At 41.3% G+C, this 23,412-nt stretch overlaps 1 protein-coding gene across 1 annotated transcript in view; it reads left to right on the top strand.

Moving 5' to 3' along the window:
• Positions 1–23,412, top strand: part of col21a1 (collagen, type XXI, alpha 1) — a 107,695-nt gene that overhangs the window by 58,284 nt on the left and 25,999 nt on the right. Inside the window, exons 34-45 of the mRNA XM_064318171.1 lie at positions 23–251; positions 2,467–2,640; positions 4,224–4,301; positions 6,072–6,161; positions 9,804–9,866; positions 15,409–15,462; positions 15,542–15,595; positions 16,164–16,217; positions 17,290–17,343; positions 17,664–17,717; positions 17,814–17,867; positions 19,255–19,308. Of these exons, the coding sequence (XP_064174241.1) occupies positions 23–251; positions 2,467–2,640; positions 4,224–4,301; positions 6,072–6,161; positions 9,804–9,866; positions 15,409–15,462; positions 15,542–15,595; positions 16,164–16,217; positions 17,290–17,343; positions 17,664–17,717; positions 17,814–17,867; positions 19,255–19,308 (1,012 nt within the window). The remainder of the gene's footprint in view (positions 1–22; positions 252–2,466; positions 2,641–4,223; positions 4,302–6,071; positions 6,162–9,803; positions 9,867–15,408; positions 15,463–15,541; positions 15,596–16,163; positions 16,218–17,289; positions 17,344–17,663; positions 17,718–17,813; positions 17,868–19,254; positions 19,309–23,412) is intronic.

Below are 23,412 nucleotides of genomic sequence, written 5' to 3'. Positions count from 1 at the left end.
CGGACCATTTGCGCGTCTACAGGTCTCTGTTCCCTGACGGCCTGCCCCCCTCCTACGTGTTCGTGGCCACGCTGAAGTACAAGGGCTCGGTCGCCATGGAGAAGTGGGACTTGTGGAGGGTGCAGACCAAAGACGGGGAGCCCCAGATGGCGGTCACGCTGAACGGGCTCCACCGCACGGTCATGTTCACCACCACCAGCATGGACGCCAGCGCCACCCAGACCGTGGTCTTCAAACAGTCTGCGGCCAAGGTGAACCGCGCGAACGGTGCTACATAGCAATATCAAAAATAAGTGTCACGGTAAATATTAAAACTAATTGTTTGGGAGGTTCTCATATCCCGTGTGACTTATAAGGCACTTGTGGCAGGACACATAGGATGCATTACATATCGTATGTCATGCGGTATAAACTGAAACAAATTACGGCGAGGCAGAAAAAAGTATTGAGACATACAGTATACAAAGTGTTACAAGCAGGAGCACGTTAGCATAGCAAACATAGGCCTACATCAAAGCACGAAGCTCCTGGTTCTATGGTCTGGATTTAGGCAAAACACAAGCATATACTACTAACTACTATTATCCAATAGTTGCATTTGTTTTGTTGGTATTTTGGCTCAATAACTTTGGGAGACACAGAAGTTGCTCAAAAAAAAAAAACAATTATTATTAGTTTTGTCAAAGTTTAGTAAAAATGTTGTAAAATGTACATTTTTATCCAGGCTACAGACAGAACTTTCCAAAGTTTTAAAGTAAAGGTTAGAAGGGCCCTTTTACACCCTGAAACCCAGAATAGGGGCTTTAGGCAGAACCATTGCGATTACTTTCAATAGTGGGCAGAGTAAGTGGAATTTGAGTAGAAGAATCAAACTGCTGAGAAAGAGATCTGCAGACTGGCCAATCAGCAAAGGTCGTGGAGTTCTGCTTGATTATACTTTAATCTCTACGTGTGCACTTGTGTCACTCTGGATAAAGGAATCCGCTAAATGCCAAAATGGAACAGATATTTTTTTTTTTACCTGGTGAAGTAATGTTTTCACAGTCTTCCTGACTGGCAGCCACCTTTGAAAATGGAAACTGGCGAGTTCAGCAGACCTCATACCACACATGGGATATTTCACTTTATTAATGTCCATTATATTATACTGATGTACCAAGAATGTCTGTTTACAGGCCCCATATTTCCGCAATATAAATTCCTAAAATTAGTCTGAGTTTTTTTTTCCCCAGATGGAACAATTAAACAAAGTTGTAGGCCTTCAATGCTGCAAAATGTTAATCATTACAAAATGTGCAATCTTACCAAATATGTTGTTCTTGGTAGCAGAACTACACATTTAGCATACACTATTTAAGAAGCATTGAGCAAATATATCACAAAAGTGTATAGCACTGTCAACCCTTCATACTAAATATTTCAGGCAGATCAGAAGCTGTGTCTGAAATCTGTCTCATATTTTGGTTGGATGTTAACAGTGTGCTGGACTGTCTTTACAATGGCTTACCTAATGAAAAAATCGCATGTGAAATTTGCCTTTTCACATGGAAAATTACAATCTCACATGTGAATTTAACATTTTCACATTTTAATTAAAATACTCATGTATGAAAAGAAAATTTAACATGTGAACTGGGCATTTTCACATGTGTTTTGCCTTTTTTCACATGTGAATGAAAAGTTCCACATGTGAAAAGAAAATGGATCACATTGAGTCATTTGCATCTTTACATTGTCATGTGCCGCTGATTGTTTAAAATGTGAACTATGGTTTTCACATGTGAAAACAAAACATGTGACTTGAAATATCATAGGTTTTTCCACTCGTAAGTGGGATTAATTTTATTTTTGACGTGTACTCTGCACATGTTGGGTGCATACCTGTTGTTCTTGACAAGAAGAAGATGGCAACGGAAATGCTTATGAGAATAGCTGGATATGCGTATTCTTTCAAAGGACTTAGATCATGGAAACTGCTACTTGAACCAACTGCATTCATTTTTTTTTTACTTTTATCATAAAAGAAATGAGAGGCCTTAGCATGATAAATGTTTGAAACAGAGGTTAAAACTGAAGGCAAAATCAAGAGAACTCACTAGCATTTTACCATTTAGTTATTTATTTAATGTATTTATTTTTAAAAGGAGCAAAGTAAAAGTTTCCATTCAACAAATAAAAAAAGTAGAATTTGCAGACGTGGCTTGGGGTTGTACTCTTTTCAACTGTTAGTTTAAGGACAAGGAGGTACGTCTGGTCTGGTGTACACACATTTACTTTATTAGCATTACAATTGAAAAGTTGGAATCATAACAGAAGATGCTCGAAGATCACAGACAGCTGTGGCTACAATGAATTTTAATAAATTTAATTAAATTTAAGACCAAAACAATGTGCTGCTTGATATTTTGTTCATTATAATTATTTGTAAAATCATCATTTTTCTGCCTTTTTTAAATTTGTGGTCAGAGACTCTTTGACGAGCAGTGGCACCAGCTGCGTCTTCTGGTCACTGAAGAAGATGTCACCCTTTACGTCGACGACTTGGAGATCGAAACTTTGCCTCTGGAACCTCCGGACGGCATCTTCGTTAACGGACAGACACAAGTCGGGAAATATGTCAGCAAAGAAACGACCGTACCGGTAAGTCGGTAAAGAATTTGAAGAGGAAATAATTATGTTTGGTGTAAGACTCCTGCACCTAGCACCTAGTTTTTTGATGTTTAGCACGAACATCATTCACACGGTCCAATGGAATTTCTTGACAAGCAGCGAAATTGGGGGTTAAAAATTATTACATGATAAGGTTACACTTTTTCAAAACTGAAAAAGACATCATTGTATTACTTATGAGATCGCATATTTTTTTATTAGTAGTAAATATTTCCTTTCCAAAATATGAAATATGAGTAACATACACAAACTAAGCTATAATTCAGTACACAAATATATACAGGCTTTACTGTATGTGTTGGGGCCAGCTTTTACCTTGCATTGAAAGTGCACCTGCCTTTATCCATTTATCTCACTTTGTTTAATTTAGGACTTTACTGTGCCAATTTACAGGGTCCAAACATGCTCTTCTCTAAGCAAAACCAAGGGCCACAAACACAACCTGCTCCAAGACAGACAAATAAATGGTCCTGAAACTATTTTGGCGCCCAAACAGATACCGCAGCAGTGGAATGTTCAACAAGCGATAAAATATACACAATAAAAAATTTGACGAGTAAAGCTGTGTTTATTAGGATATTTAGGTTTTTTAAACCTGTAAATAATCCAGGATAAGATGTTCTGCTTTATACAAAGAAACAAATTATGGTGTTCATACAAACACAGGAAAACCAAGCAGACAGAACTAACAGGGAATTACGCAAAAGTACAGGCGGTGCAAGGTGACTTTTCTTGCTGCGTCTTTTCATTATTCCAGAAAACGTTTAAAGAATGTTAAGATTTTGCCATGTTCACAACATCTGTGCCACAGAAGGATCCCCGAGGAGAGCACAGTTCCCAAAAGAACACTGTTTTTCATTTTGTGTTCATACTGTTTACAAGAATTAAACTGAACATTTCCATTTATTGCGTAGTGTGTCACGTTAAATAGGTAATTTTTGTGATGTTAAAAACCAGGTTGTGTCAGCGGTTCTTGTAGTGTGAATTAGCTTCTACAATGTACTTTCTCTCTTTCCAAGCTTTTGTCCTGTGTCATCTATTTAAGGATAACGTTAGTTACTAGCACCAGAGAGCTCATTCTGAATGGATTACCTGGCTATGTAGAGTATTGAGGGATATAATCAGGTGTGAAACAGCAGTCATTATACAAAAATAATTCCCCATCCAAACTGAGTATTTAACGAAAAATAAATCCGTGATGCTCAATAACAAGAGGTATGAGCGGTTTGAAAACAACAGACGTTCCAAAGGTTTACATTTTCAATTAGCAATTGTCACATATTAAAAGTTGAAGAGGTCACTGCTTGCCCCAGTAGGAACTTCTGAACAATCTAAACACTGTTTCATTACACATAACATATACAGCCCCAATGACCCATTGTGATACCCCTACTGTAGTTAGTAGTTCATGTATATAAAACATTACTTTTCACTGCACCACAAAACACTAAGCTATAATAGATTATGAATTCCACTGATGACAGACAGACGACACTGATGATGGACTGTCCTATGTTCAGTGAAGCCTCCTCACTGCCCTGTCTCTCTGACAGTTTGAGATCCAGAAGCTGAGGATCTACTGCGACCCCGAGCAGAACATGCGTGAGACGGCCTGCGAGATCCCTGGAGTAGTGAGTACATGAGGGCCGCTCGGGCACCATTTTGTTTCATTACTGACGTGCTCAGTGTTCCAATCCCTTTCCGTTCTGACTACGTGTTTCCTTGTGTCTATCTTTAACCAAAAGTTAAAGATAGACGCAAGGAACAAAGATTCTATGCTGTCATGCAATTCCCATTGCGGTATGTAATCGTTCAATGACCAGTTGATTTGGGATCTTCTAAAATAGGTGAAAATGCCTTCTTTTTTACCTCGTTTGAAAATTTCCTTTGTTTTTAGTTTGTTTGGGCGTGCATTCCAGCACAGAGCCCAGGGCAGAAAAGAACCTTCTATTCCTGTAACCTGGTTACAACATTTTTCTTGTTACTTTCGCTTACGAAAAAATCACATGTGAAACTTGCCTTTTCACATGTGAATGGCTTTTTCATTCACGCACGTGGATGAAAAGCCATTGAGTCTTTTGCGTCTTCACATTTTCATGTCACTGACTGAAATGTGAACTAGAGTTTTCGCACGTGAAAACAAAACATGTTCACATGTGTACTCTTCGCATGTTGGGTGGTTTTTACGAGGCGATTTTGACCACATGTGGTAAAAACCACGTGTGGCTTTGAGGCATGGCGGTTTTGACACGTGGTTTTTGAACGCGGTTTTCTTTCGCCGCACCCTCTCTGCGCTCCGCCCTGCCTCGGGCCCGTAAAGGTGGGGGGGGGTCCCGGAGCACGGTCTCGCACTCGCGCCACTCGCACCGCCTCTCACGCGCACTCCCCAGCCTTTCAGACGACAGCTCTGGAAGAACGGCGTAAAGGCGAAGACCAGACGCTGCCTTGGCTTGACTGCGGCTGGAACTCTGAGCAGGCCAGAGACAGACAGAGCGCTTCCAATCCAGGCTTCCAATCCTGGGCGTCTGCCTGGCGATGGAAGGAGGAGGGGAGGGGGAGAAGGGGGGTGGGGGGGCGTGACCGTCATGGCTGCGGCGTTCTGGGCTTTTCTGCATGTCACGCATCGCTCGGTACAGGAGACGTGACGCTCCTGACGGAATGCTTTCTGATTGGTGCTGGCCAGTTCTTGATGCTTTTGTGATTAGTGCTGGCCGGTTCTTGATGCTTTTGTGATTGGTGCTGGCCGGTTCTTGATGCTTTTGTGATTGGTGCTGGCCAGCTCTTGATGCTCTGTGATTGGTGCTGGCCAGGATTGCATGTGTGACATCATTGCCCTCCTTTTGTTTCCAGGACGGTGAGGTATGTATAATGGCCAAATGGCTGTGTGCATTCTCAAAGCAGCTTCTCCTTTCTTTTTTCATGTGCTGAGGTAAGACTGCATTTTCATTCCAAAGGTCTCTGAAATATGGTCACCCACCTGTCATTTGGATGCGCCTGTTGGTAAATAGCAGGTCTGATCATACAGCCATATGCCATATGCTCAGAACCTGGAACACGAATGTTTAGAAACCACAGAAATGTTACTGGAACATAACACATTATCTCACACATAACAAACTAGCAGGAGAATTAGCAGTAAATTATGCTTTTTATAGATCCAAATATTCTAATGCCAATTCCAAAAATTGCTCCACACATTTCTTTTTTTAATGTCTTTAATTCTCTCTGGATATCTGAGCTGCTCAAGTCCTTTCCGCTGTTAGAATGGGTACTCTAATGGGCTGGGGTCAGTTAGGGCTAGTGTCAGTCTGGAGTGGGAGTGGGTTATTTTGGGGCTTGGGGCGGAGCGGGCTGGGACAACGTGTGCGAGTCGGTGTGTAAGTGATGTGTCTCTGTCCCAGTGTGCCAACGGGCCCAGCGACTTTGAATACGAGCCCACGCCAGAGCCCTGCACCTGTCCTGCCGGACCTCCCGGACCGTCGGGCCTGAAGGTAAACCAATCAGCGTTTTTATCTGTCTGAGCGCCATCAAAATGGCGGTGCTGTGCAAAGAGACACCAAGACGTATAAAACCAGGCAGGGCCGGCCTTAGGATTTTGGTAGCCTTCAATAAACATTGGATCGTGTGGCCCCCCCTCGTGGTCGTGTGGTCCCTCCTAGTGGTTGTGGCCCTAAACAACCACATAGGCCTTTTATGCCACGGGCCGGCCCTGAAACCAGGCCATTAGAGGTGTGCAACTCATATAAGGTGATGAAGCAAGTATGCCATCTGTTTAAAATAAGGTGGTGGTAATGTTAGCCCTCAACAGAGTATATTCACACTGAAACTTGGGAGGCCTCCAGGAAAAAGGTGGGTTGCATACCTCAAAGCCAACCAGTATGGGTTTACCCAGATAGCAAGGGACTCTGGGCCAGATCCACACCGATTCTGGTCTAAAATCAGCACTGCCGGGCAAGAACCGATGCAGATCTGGCCCAGAGCTGCTTGATATCTGGCTACACCACAGATTCTATAGGCTAACAAGATGGCGAGATCCATAATGTTGACATAATGTTGAAAGTTCTGTCCCTCTACGTTTGAAGCAGCAGCATTCCAGTTTGGTGCACCAGAAAATCTGTGAAGAGATCATGTGATCAAGGAAAATACCATGGCGATGTTGCTCTGTGCTTAGCCATTGCTCTTCATGAATATGCATCACCTGTACATCACCTGTAGACAGAAACAGAAAGGTCAATATGAGTGCAGGAACCTAAATTGGCTAGCCTGTAGGATCTGTGTTTACATCTACAAAAAGTTGGTGGTGTAAGGTGTGAGATGAAGTATAGAAGGGAGTTGGGCACATGTATTGAGAGGGGTGAGTGAAAGGGATAAAGATGGATAAAGGGTGTTTATTTCTAAAGGGAGATGTTGGACTAAGGAAAGTGGGCGGAGCCTTGGAGGCTGGTCACATCCTGCCTGTCTTTGGGGTGAGGTCAGCTAAATGCCATGTAGAATTATTTGATTGACTCGAACTGACTGAACTTGAAAGGATGCTTATGTTCTGTAAGAGTCTTTTTGTGATTTGCTATGGCAGTAAACTCATTCCTGAGTAGGTCCTTATAAGCTGCTCCGTAGCCGTTGCTGTGAAAGGTCAGGAAACGTAGCCCTGGAGTTAGCGGACGAAACGAAGACGCGGGACTGGATAATGTCTCGTGAACGCAGAGCACCTAACCCTGAGTGTGGGGCTCACTGCGGCAGTGAAACAGGGTTCGGTCACCGGCGTGCTTCTGTTTATAAGGGCAAATCCACACAGCGGAAATGTCAGCGGCCGGCTCAAAGGACCGAGCCGTGACACTGTTCCAAGAAAACAGAGCGAGCCTGGCTGCTATCCACACGTTCTCTCTCTCTGTCTCTTTCTCTTTCCCTCTCTCCCTCCCTCTCCCCTTCTCTCTTTCTCGCCTTCCCTCTCTCCCGCCCCTGTCTTGCTCTCTCTCTCTCCCCCTCTGTCTCTCTATCTCTCTCCTTCCCTCTCTCCCCCCTCTCTTGCTCTTACTCTCTCTGCCTCTCCCTCTGTCCCTCTCTCTCTCTTTATCTTTCGCCTCCCTCTCTCTTGCTCTCTCGCTTTCTGCCCCTCCCTCACCCTCTCTCTGTCCCTCTCTCTTGCTCTCTCTCTCTCTTTTGATCTGATATGTTTATGGAAAGCTGGAGCGCATTGTATTAAGTGCAGATTTAACTTTAACTGGGTGAGCTTTTTAAAAATCTGCCTTCAAATGTTGCCTTGAAGTCTAATGATGTTTTTAAAATGCTCATCATCACTGATTTCCCCACTCAGCGGGGGTGTGGGGGGTGTGGGGGAGGCATCGGGTTATGATCTGGTCCTTTTCCTGCAGAGTTGATCCTCCCCTCAACCCTGGCTGTGCAGCCAGCCAATAATCCTCCCACTCGCGGCCAATAATTTGCCAAAATAAATAAATAAATAAATGAAGTTATTAGAGGAAAGTTCACACTCTGCAAGAAAAAATAATTAAGTAGTGCATTTTAGGAGCATTACCTGTACTTTCAGCAGAACCTGAATGTTCGCTTTTTGTTCATTTGCATTTTTGGGGGGCCATGAATGGAGTGTGTGAGCGTTTCAGTTTTTAACTTTCAGTTTTTGTAGCAGCAAGCAAAACGACATATACCGGCTATGTCTGACACATGCAAATTTGCTAACTTTCGCTACACTCATCAATGGAATTCTTCCAAGGTGCATTAATTCTGGAATCTTGAAAGCACAAAGGTGCACCTTAAAAAAAAAAAAAAAAAATCTATATTCGAACTAAATTTGGATTAGACTTTTTTTCCCTTAAGGATTTGTCAAGCTTTCAAAAGGATTTCAAAATACACATGGAAACAATTTGCTTCAGACATGTGCCAGAAAATTATATAAATAACTTTGCTAAAAAAAAATCAGTTGCTAAAAACATAATTGTATTCTTCATTGTTTAAGTGATTTCTTCACAATGAATTTGCAGCCAAAATACTTGGGTAACGCATGACAAAAGAATGCATTACTATAAATATTTCGCCCATTATAAATGTTAGTAATTATGTTTGAATATGTTATATGACTTTTTGAAGCCGTATGTATAAGTAATAAAATACTGTACTTGAAAGTGCCTCTTGGAAGGCAAGAAAAACTGAAAGACCATGAAATACAGTATTTCTTAGAATTTTTATAAACTGCCGTATCATTTACAAAATGTTATGGTAACGCAAAATTTCAGTTGGCAAAACAACATCAAAGAAAAACCAGTGTCACAATACATGTCAATTTGTACATTGGGGCATTGGACTCATGGAGTAGTCCTGGCCACCATGTCTGTTAGCTTATTGCCTCATTCTATCTCTCAACTACCAGTATAGGCCTTGGAAAGTTGTGTTGACCTTTCTGCCAGTTGTTGACTTCAATTAATTACTGGAAACATAACCAACAACCAGCAGACATACTGGCCCTCCAGGACAGCTCTGTGAGCTAAGTGCCCAGATAAACAACTTGACATGTATTGTGACTTTGGAAACTGGGCTGCTCTCCGTATTTACCTGAAACCATTAATTACTGAGCCAGCTTGCTGTATTTATCGTCTGAACTGTGAGTGTATTTGACAAACCTGCCTGCATGTCCTTTTGTGGCAACAGAGCACAGCACAGTATTCATTTTCATCTTTGAAATATAAAACATCGTGTTAATATGTTATAATTTACCATTTGCTGTGCTGTTAAAGTGAGCTCCATAATGTTGGGACAAAAACATTATTTTTCTTGCTTTGGCTCTCTGTGTTTTTGGCTCTCTTTGGCTCCTCACATGTGGATAAATGCTTCTCGGCTTTTGTTTCAGGGTATGTTTGTACACTTTGGTTTCACTGGGTATAAATTTACTGTTTCCCCCATTACAGCGCACCATAATGTTTGGGGACAAATGGCTTTGCAGGTGTTTCTGACTAATCAAACATTCAATTTCTTCCTTAGTGTAGGTACAGTATAAGTATTATGGAACTCCCTGTATATGAATTTTCTGTGTTACACAGAAAGGTTGAGAGATATTTGTGTGTTTTATTTAAGTAAAGATGCTCAGATAATGCAGAGCTGCTTCTCTTTTGCTTTACTTTTCAAAGGGGGAAGCTGGAAGACCTGGAGACCCAGGCCAACCTGGTCCTGCAGGTGCTGAGGGTAAGCCTGTGAGTACTACATAGTTTAATATACAAACACACACACATGCGCGCACACACACACACACACACATACACACATGCACACGCACGCACGCACACCCAAACACACATGCACACACACTCATATACACACACACGTACACACAGACACACACACACACACACACACACACACTCACACACATGCACGCACGCATGCACATACACACTTGCACACGCACGCACACACACCCAAACACACACACACCCACACACACACATGCACACACAGTTTAGGTTCTAATAGGTGGCCAATGTATGCAAACTGAGCTCCAAACTGCACCCACCATGGCGGCCGTGTAGTTCTATCATAATGGCAGGCTAACTGGAAAAAACCCAAAACAAAATCAGAGAAAGGAGTCCAAAAAAGCAGTGTCCAAACAAAAAATGCAAGGACAGCTGATGGCGTTGCCCTCCTACCACCAAACGAAGAACAGCGTCAAACAAGAAACAAAGGCCTGCAAAACAGATTCCTGAGGAGACCAGCCGAAGGCTGTGATGTAACTGTAGCACCAGCAGAAGAACTGTGGGGCACTGCAGCCAGACCCCAGCTACCCCAGCTGGACAGGGCCTAATCGCAGCAGCTGGGTGGGAAACACAGGTGGAAGAAGTTCCACTTAACGAGGTGGCTGACTGCAGTGACCTCGGTGAAAAACCAAAATTGAAATTGAAACCGAAATTGAGAGGGGAAAAAAAAAAAAAACAACCCAAACGAAGAGGGCCAAGCCCCAGCATGCCATGCAATAATCCCTCAAAGGACAGACATTAGGGGCTTGGGGATGGTATACCTAGAGACAAATCGTTTCTATTCAAAGATACTTTTGTGCACCGAAGAGGGCTTTTACAACATGTTTGCACTTGCATTTGTAAGACCACGATGAAAGGATGATCTCGCATAGATATCTCTGATGTTTTATTCTGTGGTAGGTTGTGGGTTGGACTGAATGTACTGCCCTTAAGGGAATGACTGGGTCCAGTGTTTCCGTGGTAATTACGGTGGTTTCCCCGAAGAGGGGCATTAAAAAAAGGGGTTTTATTATTCCGGGTAGTGTGATGACAGAGTGCCATTGCGTAGACAGATGGAGGCGATTTGTGTCTTTACTGTTACTGAATACGTTCGCTCCAGGGACAAACATAGCAAGCTCAGGTCAGATCCATCTCGACAATGTCTACAGCAAATCAACCATATTTACAGGTGACTTGTGTGTGAATGGAATAACTGTCAGAAGCAGGTTGGCAAACAGCAGCTAATGAAGACTGTACAAATCTTAATTTTAACCTGTGTTTATCCAGGAATACTTTAATGAATTGCAGAGTAACACATTGCAGAAGTTTCAAAGGACAGACCATTGATCCATTTTCTGACTGGGCTGGTGAACTGAAGTGAGTCTTTTTGTGCTGTTCCCTCTCAGCTACGTCATTAGAGGCAGAACATTAGTATGACAAAATGAGGAATTAGAAGTGTTCTTCTTAAAGGCCCCTAAGGATGCTCTGCTGATGGATTTCATTTAAAATGTAACTCAGCTGAATTTAGTAAAACGTTTATTTAATCTATTTTTTAATGGAGCGGGTCACTTTTTTCTTTTCTTTAGGGTATTTCAACTGATAAATATGAAATATGAGTAGATGCTTTGGAAACAAATGAAACAAATGAATTCCGTGAGAGATGTGTGAAGAACAGATTATTGGGGCTTCCCGGAAAATTCAGTAGGGAGGCATAAGGTCATCGTTATCATTAATACGCCATACATTTTCGCTGTGGGACTGTAGTATGGTGAATCACAAAGGAATACAAAACCGCCTTTGTCGACATTTCTGGGTTTGCAGTTTGGCATTCTCTCTGCTTTTCTACGGAATGAGTCACCTTTCCACAGAAAGAGGCTATTGCAAACACAAATACAAAGTAACAATGAAGCCCTGTGTGTGTGTGTGTGTGTGTGCGTCTGTGTGTGTGTGTATTCATGTTTACTTGTGTGTGTATGTGTGTGTGTGTGTGGAGAGAGGTCACTAGAATGTTAGCTCTGCTTGAATGTTGCTGCTTTATGGATGTCGCTAATTTGGAGATGATATTCTGCCAGGAAATTTCACTGGACATGAGGGCTATGATCACACATTCAGGCTATTATATATAAGTATGCTGCATGTCCAGTGCTTACTCAGTATATGTATATTTTATTCATTTGCAACAGTGAATATTTATTGAAGTAGCTGAGGCTTTTACTTAGATAAATATTACAACAGCAGTGTCAAAACAAGGATTCAAACCAGGAACCTGCTGATGCCCACAAGACCAATTGCTCAAACCTCTAAGCCACATTGTAGATCACTATAACCCAGAAACATTTGGTACTTGTTTGCTAAGTCTGTCTGTTTGATTCAGAGTACTGGAAGCAGAAATAGCTGTAGTCATTACAAAGAGTCTCCATTGTTATAGTTGCTCAGTCTATTTTGATTTTATCATCATATGCATTCCAAGGTTGACCCCAAGATTTTTCCAAATCTATACTCGGGAATTGGGACCGTGGTCAGTGATTTTCTAAGGCTGCCTTTATAAATGGAGAGAATTATTGTTCACACAAACGTCGTGGCCTTTAGATTTTGGCAAATGGACGCGGAGCATGACCCCTTCGACCCTGCGCGATAAACTGTGCATCACAGCAGCCCTTTCACAAAAGTCAAGGGCACTATTGTTTTAAAAGATGGGTGGAACATAAAATGTGGACCGTTAGCATTCTAAGATTCTGCATTTTTTTTAGTATGAAAAATGATGCCATCTTCCTCCACAGACCAGGACAGCTGCGACGGGCTTGAACCTCACGTTCCTGCACTAAAGCATGAGCACTTTATCTCACGGCAAATTATGTGGCTACGAAATATCACAGCGTTCTCGCTTAACGGCTCCAGTGGTTTCAGTTTAGCCGTGTAATAAAACCCAATAATTATACAAAAAATAATGGTCGTAATACGGAGCTAACAACGTTCAACATTACAGCCTTCTCTTTTATGACGGCTTTGGCAGCAGAGTAGCTCTTAACTGTAAACACATGTTTTCATGTCCGCTTGTCTGAGGGCATTGCGTAAGAATACCCGACGTCTCTGGCTTTAGCAACGAGGATAATTTATCAGCAGAACACAGCGTTTACACTACTTCCTGTTGCGTTCTTATCAGCTGATTATTGCAGTACAGTTTCAGCATCTTCACGCTAATATGCACTTTTGGTATTTATTACGATGGCCCTGAAGTGCAAAACAGAAAATAACAAAACATAAAATAAAACACAACAACTCAGAAAATTAAATGTAACAAACCGGAAAACAAAACTTGACATGAGTTAGCTCGCTAAACCCATGGTCTCGCTTCGTAGTATAGCCCCCCAGTCCATGCAGCTCTGTCATATAGCATTTATTGCATCAGGTATTGAAGAATAAGTTATTATTAGTTTTTCTTCTGAACAAACCTGCTTCGTATAGTGTGTTTTTAGCATGCACATACTTATTTTAATATTGTGCAAAGTTGACAGCATGTCTATGATCACTTTATGTTAATGTCCTTGGTTGAAATCACCACAAATTTGCGCACAAGCCTGGTGAATTGTTCAGGCGCATTGTTCAGCAAGTAAACACATGCCATTCATGCATATTGACTCTGACCCTGCTGAAAATTCCAGCTAACGCCAGTTGGGATTTTAAGATGGTTTAAGATGTGTTTTGACACTTCAAGCTGGTCATAGCTGGTCTGTGGCTGGTCACAGCTAGTTAATGCAGGTGAAGCTGGTAGATTGAGCTGGTGACCAAACTGGTAGACTAGCTGACTATAGGCTGGTTAAAAAAAAAAAAAAGCTAGAAGTGTCGAAAACACAGCTTAAACATGATTGTCAGCAGGGCTGTGCATCTAATCAGCAACAAGGAATCATTGATAGTATGCACCTACCTTTTCTGGTTTGAGTTGAGTTTTGTTGCGTTTGTTTTCTGGGTTGTTGCCTTTTGGTTTCCAGATTTGTTGTGTTTTGTTTTCGGATTTATTTTGTTTTGCAATTCAGGGCCACCATAATATATAGAACCAAACCTGTTCTCATCCTTAAAAAATTTAATCTACAACCTTGCTCAGGACATGCTGCACTGATGGCAATTACAAGTGGACACGGCCAAGTTTTTAAAAGGTGAAGACATCACAAGGAAACAGGTGCATAACATTGCTTTTAGTGGTGATCAAAATAAATTACAGTGTATTTGGAGACTGGACCTTTATATACTCTCACCTGACCCTTTTTAGGTGCACCTGCTCATTAACCCATATGCATGCTCCTCCAAACAGTGAATTGTGTGGCTGCAGGTCAACATATAAAGCATGCAGACATGGTGAAGAGGTTTAGCCAGGAAATTATGATGGGCTAGATGCTTGACTAGAGTTTACAGAGAATACTGTAATATAAAAAACATGCAGTGAGCATCAGTTCTGTGGGCAAAAACACCTTGTTAATTAGAGACGTCAAAGGAGAATGGGCAGACTCGTTCAAACTGACAGAACGGCTGCAAATGCTAAAATGACAGTTGTTTACAGCAGTGGTGTGCAGAAGGGCATCCCTTAATTCACAGCGTGTCGAACCTTAATGAGCATGGGCTACTGCAGTAGAAGACCATGTCAGGTTCCACTCCTGTCAGCTAAGAGCAGGAAGATGGGGCTGCAGTAGCCACTTGATCACCAAAACGAGAGGACTGAATACTGGATAATAACAGCTGAGCATAATTTTAATGTCAGACGCACATTTGTACTTGCACTTTAAAAAGTGGCCCTTGATAGTACAACGACCATTGATTTTAAACTTATGATAGCTGCCATTTACATGTAATGTTTCATTCTCATAATCATATTGTATTTATTGCACTTGCACCTTAGGCTAAAACAGCCATGTCCATGTTTCACGCGTGTCTGATTGTCTGTATGTCAATTGTTCATATCTGATGCCCAAACTATTTGTCCTAATAGGAATTTGCATATTATTGATCTGAATTTGCTTGATATAACAGGGGGTAAATGTGAACATAAGCTGCCAGAAGGCCCAGTGTTGACCACTCCTGAGGAATTTGTTATAGGGCTCTGAAATTTTTTTTTTTTTTAAATGTATTTATTTTTCAGTTAGCTTATAGTGAATAACTGTTACTCAAACTCTACTGTGTGTCAATGTATCCTTACAGTATTTCCCAGGGAATATATTTGTACATATCTACACTGTTTGAGCTACAGTCATTTATACAATATTCTGTCTCAGAAACATTTTTTGGCCTCTCCTCCCCCCACCCCCTGGTCTGGCCAAGGGGCTCCCCAAAAGCCAATACTGCATTTGTTTACCACTAGGTGGTGAAAGTAACTAAAAAAGGATGCAGCCAAGTCTCAGCGAATGAAAGCAGCTGTTTTTTAATTTTTTAATTTTTTAAGTAGACCTTTTTCATCTTTATTATGTCACACTGATATGTCTGCTCATGTATATTCTTTATTTTTTTTCTGCAGGGAATCCCTGGCATAAGTGGCAGTCCAGGACTCCAAGGCCCACCAGGTGTACAGGTATGGCAGTTTTTCACAGTTTTGTGGTGGTGGCACTGTTGTTACCTGGAGCCCATGTGACCACGCCCTTTCCTTCCAGGGCCAACGAGGGGAGCCTGGCGTTCCGGGGCAAACAGGAGGGCCTGGTGACTCGGTAGGATGACAGAAAAGTAAATTAATTTTGAGGTGTAATAAATATGCGTAACACGTTTATTACACCGGAAGAATATGCACTAACACACAACTGCTCACATGAAACTGATAATAATGTACACTGCACAACATATACATATACCTACTGTACAGCGTTTCAGCTGTAAACGCACATGCTTTAAATATCAGCTGTGTCATGTAGTATGTTGGATAAAATATCATTTTCCCCCTGGGTTTTGAAAAATTTCCAACACTGTATGATTTGATATTTTTGGAGGATTTACCATCATTTGTACAGTCATACAGACTCACCATTCATCACCAATCTTAAATGACACTGTAGTGAAGTAAGCTGCTTTGTACAAGGCAAGATTTAAGTGTGCCTTTTGGGATGTCCTTAAATCATCATACTGACGGGGCTGAGTTTTCATCTTGCAATTTGATCTTGTCGTTTTGAATCCACTTTGATGTTTTTGCTTGTTTTTGTTTAATCCCTTCTGACGTGGCATGAAATCACTTTGCTGTGACTGTTGCTTTGATACTTCTTCAATCTTTTTTTTTTTTTTTAGGGAAAGCCAGGTGTTCCTGGGTTACCTGGATCCCAGGGGCCACCAGGTGAAAAGGTACAGTATGCCCAGGATCAATTTCAGTTCCTTTTGTATCCCACAAAGAAGTAACTTAGCAAGTCTATGTTTATTCATTGTGTCACAGAATGATGTACAGTATAATTATGGCATAATGAATACTGAAAACATGGAAGGTTTTTTGGTAGGTCTGCCCCGTCGTGATTGTGGTCTTTTTCTGTGTGGAGAAAAACAGATAAGCATGTCCAAGGCTAATCCAGCGATGCTAATGTACTGTCTGTAGTAAATCCAGGGGAATTATCCTGTATCCTTCAAAAGACAAACCGCGCAGGCTTCACTTTTGAATTTACGGTACAGCGGCATGTTCTGCCCTTAATCTTACTTACAGAACAGAACGGTTCGGCAGAATTACTGCCTTTCAGATACAGACACTGAGGAACCCTGGAATTTACATGACACGAGAATATGGCGAAGTGATTCAGTCCCGTTATATGATTTATGTTGGCTTGGAAACACAAATTATACCACCATAGGCTGTACTTTAAAAATGGAGGGGCACTATTTCTTTATGTTTAGGGCTGGGTATGGCAAAAAAAGAAATGGGAAAAAAAGAAAACTTTTTTTGATGTTAACTCCTATTTTCTCCAAGTATGGAATACTCAGATTGTGTGTTAATGCTCATGCAACCTTCTCTGTCAGTTTTCGTCAGAAACTTGTGATGTCAGGCACAAACTGTAACAATAACAGATAATAAAGCAGTTATCTGTTTGTCTGTCTGTTTGTCTATCTATCTATCTATCTTATCTATCTATCTTATCTATCTATCTATCTATCTATCTATATGTCTATCTATCTATCTATCTATCTATCTAGCTAAGGGGTTAGCTGTAATATTGGGGACTAGAGACCTAGCACTGGGTTGTGCCATTCTTTGGCAGCTTTCATGGAGCAGGCTAAATCCATGCACTTTTTGCTGAGATCAATCTCATCATCATAAATGATAGTGAGGGGGGCTGGGATATATTCTACATCCTTATTCAGTATGTGCTGCAAATTTAAAATGTTGTATAAAGTGAAGTCTAATGAACATGAAAAGTTTTAAATGTTTCAGGGATCCATTGGCCTTCTAGGGGAACCAGGGTTACCTGGGAAAGATGGGAATAAGGTCAGTAAAGTAATAATTAAAACAGTAAAATAATTCAAATGTAGCATAACATTATAACACTGACTCCATATTTACTTATGGCATACTGACTATATATGCACCGCTAGTGAAATGATTTTACCACTTGCAGAAATGAATGTCAAGCAGTTGGCTTAGCAACTGCTCTCAAATGCATTCGTGGAAATAGGAGAGCCTTTTTAAAAACAAAACACCATGTAGACAGAAATTTCATGCAGGCTATTACCATATGTCTGTGTATTATGAGTCCTAAGGTGTTGTGTTTTCGGGTCTTATTTTTGAACGTGTTGCTATGACTACAGGGAGAAAAAGGAAGCCGAGGACTTGCGGGGACACCTGGCTATCCTGGCCCTCGTGTGCGTACAGTACGACATTCCCTCAGGTTTCCTGGAAACCGCTGGTAATGAAGACGTGAAATCCGCTCAATCCATCTTTCTCCTCTCCTCCCTCAGGGACACCCCGGGCTCGACGGGAAGGACGGAACGCCAGGAAGCAACGGCCGAAAGGTTCGTACCGAGCTTTGATAAATCTTTCAGAAGTTCACGAGCGAGGCCTTGCGGACTCTTCCGGAACGACGTCTGTTAAAGACGTGGGCTTGGAGGGCTGGGCCTGAGATGCCTGCTGGTAGATCTGGAGCAGGAGTCCGCACACGTTGTTTGGCTGCTCCTTTGTAGTGTACGCTCAGGTACTGCTAGCCCCCCTGCTGGTAGAGCTGCTGAAACAGGCCAAAAACATTTGCTTCCTGTTCTTCCTGTTCAGCTACGCTACAATTCCCCCAGTAGCTGCTTCCAGGTCTTTCCCAGCAGCTGGCCCTGGTTACCCAGTGGGCTGTTCATCACCATTAAGGCGGAAGCCTACATTATAAATCCTGGATCGCATCCTCTGCTTTGTATTGCTGAAACATATATGGCCTTTCCAGGGTTCACATTTGTTTCTCTGTGGTCAAGGGGAGGAAAAAGAGAGATTCAGTGCTCTGCTGCTAACCTCTTATCTCAACCGGTTGTCATTAATCATCTGTGTGGGAGGCCTATATGGATGCAGGGCAAATATTAAATAGCAGGCCATGTTTATCTGTCACTTTTGCCTTCAGCAAAAGAATGAAGAGGTCAAAAAATTATTTACTACTGCTTTGCATATTATTAGAATTACATGTCCTTGAAATCCATATACCATACCTAGAGCTCAGGTGAATGTAGCCTGATTATTTGAGTAATTGATAAGTAAAACTTGCAAATGTGTAAGCCATGTAAACAGATGTAAACCATGATGTGTTGAAAAAAAATAATTATACGCCACTGACCACATTGCTTAGGACATACTATGGGTTGTTCTTCCCACTTAACAACAGTATAAGTAATTACTTTATTTGTAATGCACCCTGCATACAATTTTTGAAGCACAAATTGTATCCAGCCAGACAAATAAAAAAATAAAAAAAGATTTATGAGAACATTAAAAAGTAAACAATACATTTGCATTAGAACAAAGCAGAAGATAAAGGAATATGTAAAATTACAATGACAAAAACTGATAAGAGTCTGTTACTGTCTCCATGCCAATGTCTCCAGAATCTCATAATTTTTACAACTGCAGTTCATGGGGGGTGGGGGGGTGGGGGACTGAAGCTATGGGTGGCGGTGTAGTATAATGGTTAAGGAGCAGTCCTTGTAACCTAAAGGTCACAGGTAGGACACTGCATTTGTACCCTTAAGCAAGATACTTAACCTGCATTGCTTCAGTATACATCCAGCTGCATGAATGGATGAAAAAAGGTTGTGTAAGTTGCTCTGAATAAGAGAATCTGCTAAATGCCTGTAAAGTACCTGTATGGTGAACGCATACCGGATCTAGTTGTTCTAATGCCTGCATTCTCTGCCGTGCATGTCACGCCAGGGGGAAGCTGGGATCCCAGGGAACCCCGGTATGGAAGGACGGGAGGGACACCCTGTGAGTAAAGAGTGTTTTCACAAAATATTCGCGTTCGGATGTTAAGTTATGGAACGTCTCCCATTAGAGCAAGAAGGAGAGTGGATCTTTATTTATAAAATTACAAACAGCTAAGATCTGGATTAAGTTGGTTGTCATATTGCGCAATGGTGGAAACTATTTTTCCACTCTCTTTGATCTCATTGACAATGATGTACGGTGAACGTTACATGAAAGCATTGCTATGTACTGATCTCAACTACCCATGATGCGTATAGTATAGAGATAATATTTTAAAAACTGATTTATAATTATAGTGTACTATACTGTATTAACATTGTACAAAGGCAGCTATAATCACTACCAATAATATGCTAGCGTGGTATGTTTTACATTATCATGGCGTAGGCGTCATATGGGTGTATTACAGTAGCTATGGAGAGCTTGCGGAACTACAAAGCCCACAGTCCACCACACATGACCTGTCAGTTTACAGTTTCTCACTCCATCACTTAGAAATCTGCTGAATCTGACTTTCCCATTAGAGTGTCCAGCCCTCTCTGTTGCCAGCTAGCAGAGCTCCAGACAGCAGTTTGGATTATGGGATGAAATGCTAGCGGAACGCTCGGTGAATTTATGAATGCTTTATTTCAGTTTGATATGTAAGGCTGTTTCTGGAAGTGTTGTATTTGCTGTTGCTATGTGGCAGGGGGCAGGGGGGGTTCCCCAGCCAGCTGCAGTCTAATCAGTGTACTGTTAGATTGCCATGGTGATAATATGGCTGTGGAGCTGTGGCTAAATGCTCGTCTAAACATAAAGCGGAAGGGGTCATTTTAAGGGCTGATCTGTTGCTATGGAAATATTGTTTATATTATTCATTAATTTTGTGTCACCTGGATTCTGGTATATGCCCCACAGGCTGGGCACACTGGACGTCAGACAGGCTATGTGAAGCTCGTGTTTCTGACAGCTTAAAGGTGGCGTATCATATAAAGGCCTTTGATTTTTCATTCTTTTGCACTTGTCATGACGTGGCTGTGGAAACACAGGCAGTATGAGCTGGTTGGCCAAAAACTGGTATGAAAGAAGAGCATGGCACGTTCAGATATGAACCTCTGCTTCTATTTTCTCTTGACTGGAAACAACAAAACTGTTACTTAAACACTTGGAGAGTGCCCGTCAACCTTGAAAGCTTGCTTTGGCAGAGTATTAGGTTCTTTATTAGTTCAATCAGCACAGACTCATTTAGTTTGTGTGAACATTGTGAAGTTACTTATAGAGACAAAATTATGACGGGAAAATAGCTGCATGTTTGCTAGTTTTATCTCTGTGATATTTTATATTCTGTGAGCCAAGAAGGTAAATGGTGGCTTTAATTCCAAATCAAGTAGCAGTTCTCTTATTTAATCTCATACGCTTGTGCAGGTGAAGTGCGTCTCTCTAAAATGCCATATTAATTCCAAATTTTTTTGTTGTTGTTTCATGGAACAGTCAAACCAGTATTTCTAGGAAGTTGACTACTTCTAGGAATAAATTACGGTTGAAACGGCATCCAAGAAAACATCAGAAATGACAAAAACGGATTGAGTGGAAAGGAATCGAGAGCTATTTACTGTCACTGCTTTCTTACAGCTCAATCTGAAGCATTATTTTGTCACTAAGCGTCCATTTTAGTCTGACGCAGTACCAAACTGTTGTTCCACCCCCCACCCAGTGGCACCTGTGGCCTAATTTTAGGAAATCACTGCTGTGGTGGGCCTCTTTCATTTGTAAAAGCTGTCATTTTTGATGCAATTCAGGTTCTTTGATCAGAGGTCAGAGGAGAACTTTTAATGCGTTCCAAGCAAATGAAGATTTAAAAACGAAAGTTGAGGGTTATTTTGTAACATGTTCCGTGCTTTTTTATGGGTCCCTCAAGACCAAAAACCATTGGAAGTGCCAGACATCTGCGTCAAATTATCTTGGAAAAAAGGCAGCGAAACTACACTGTCTCTAGGTGATTTAGCTGAATGCACTTAATGCATTGGGCTCTGTTTTCTGGAATTGATGTTGCAAGGCGCGTGCGTGCAGTCTGTGGCACGTGGGGGCAGTCAATGCAGCGCGTGGGGGCACTGGCTGTGCCTAGTGAATGTTGGTATTTTTGGGACCACAGACGAGGAACGCATGACGCAAAACGCACGGCGCACCAGGAAACTGGGCTAGATTATACTGACTGTACTATTATGAGTGTGGCACGGCTGGTTTTATTAATAACCAATAAAATTACCTCTTTTTACCCCCTTTAAGTGCGTACTGACATTTTCCGTAGTCTATCGCTGCAATGGAAGACGAGGATGATGATATACTAATCAGGTGTTTCCCGCAAGACGTTCGGTGTTGGGAGGTACAGAGGTGCTCTGTCACTTTTTTCAAAAATTGAGGCGGAACAAATGTCTTAAAAAAGAGAAATTCATTCAAACTTGTTTGAATTTTCTTCCATAACAAATAGCCTATTTTATTATGGGCCAGTTTTAATGTCCTATTAAACCTGTAGCTAAATAGCTTAAATGTGCTATGCTATAACTAAGAAAAAATGACAACAGGATCTTGAAGTTCGATGAAACAAAATAAAACCAGGGGAGATCATACAATGCCAGTGATCCCGTTCACAGCAGTAAAATGACTTGGTGTTGCTCAAATGAAAGAAAGAAAAATTATAACACAAGTCCATCATTAATTCACAAGAATGGCATGGCCTAGCCGAACTGAGCAGGATTGGATGAGTTGTGCTTTTGGCATGTTTTAAGTACACTTACTTATATCATTTATCTCCTGGTTCCAAATCACCATAGGTATTTTGGCTTATTACTTACTCAAAGACATTGCTAAGCAACGAAACAGCAACTCTATCCCCATGTGGCATGGCTATCAAATCTGCATATAGAATGCAAATAGAACATGCACATGAAAGGGTATGGAAGAGGTCAAACTAGGTTTCCACCTCACACATGATTAGTAAGTAACTGGCCAAAACATGATGTAAAGCCTACAATATTGGCTGAAAAAGGTTTATTTTTTCTTCCTTATTGACATGACCACATAGACAGAATAAGTGTATTTAAAACACGCCAAAACCACAATTGATCTAGTCCTGCATACTGCATGAAAAAAAAAAACATGACTTTCCATGGCTGGTTTAAACACTCACGCACAGTGTGCTCTTTTGAAACAACAGCGTTTTGTCCTGTAAATTCTGCATATATTAATGATTTATGCAGTTATCTGTCATTGTTACTGCTGTACCGCACCTGTATTGCAACTCTCCCACACATACCTTGCGGTTTTAACATCGGACTACGTTAACATTTGTTTAAATTGTTCATGAACCCTTTGTGATCACCTTAAACCTAATATGACTTATTGTAGTTGACATGTGTACGCCCTTTGTAGTGAAATTTCACAACTTTTGATTGCATTACATCTAAGTAATTTAGTAAGAAGTGAAAATTGTCAATTCTGCCAGTTTTCTCCTATTCAAAATATCTTTTTGACTATGAGTGGTAAGGACACTCTGTGAACATCGATAATTTGCAATAAACTATACATGCCAAAAAATTCTTTTTTTATTAGCACGATTATTATTATTTTATACAGAAATATACTGGACAAGGCAATACATGTTCAAGCTGATTAAAAAATGTCCACCAGCAAGATGTGTCGGGCTGCTCAATTATTTTGGCATGAACAAATACAAAAACAAATGAAGTGAAGAAAGGAGATATACACAACCATGAAAGTGATCCTGAACAGACAGTACCCCACCAAGGCACAGAACAGCAAACCTGAACATTCGTGTGCAGTTTCAGGCAACAGCACAGACTGCTCAGCTCACATAACAGCTCTATGATTCAGGTGATCAGTGTCACAGTGTCTGTGATGCACTTTGCAAAGCCTCTGCATATCTAAATTATGGACACATTTACACTTACTGTCCTGACCCTATGTCCTATCTAAATTCCTCAGTAAGCAAAATCAGAGCTTGATATACTGCACTGTGTCACAACAACAATATGTAATCCATATTTAAAATAACTACCACAGAGAGTCAGGGGCTCCTCGTATGCAATGGTTGGCTACTTCCAAAAT

The sequence above is a fragment of the Anguilla rostrata genome, chromosome 18 (assembly GCF_018555375.3).
Source record: "Anguilla rostrata isolate EN2019 chromosome 18, ASM1855537v3, whole genome shotgun sequence".
Taxonomy (NCBI): Eukaryota; Metazoa; Chordata; class Actinopteri; order Anguilliformes; family Anguillidae; genus Anguilla; species Anguilla rostrata.
Note: the sequence above shows the minus strand (reverse complement) of the source record. Positions and strands in the feature narration are given on the sequence as shown.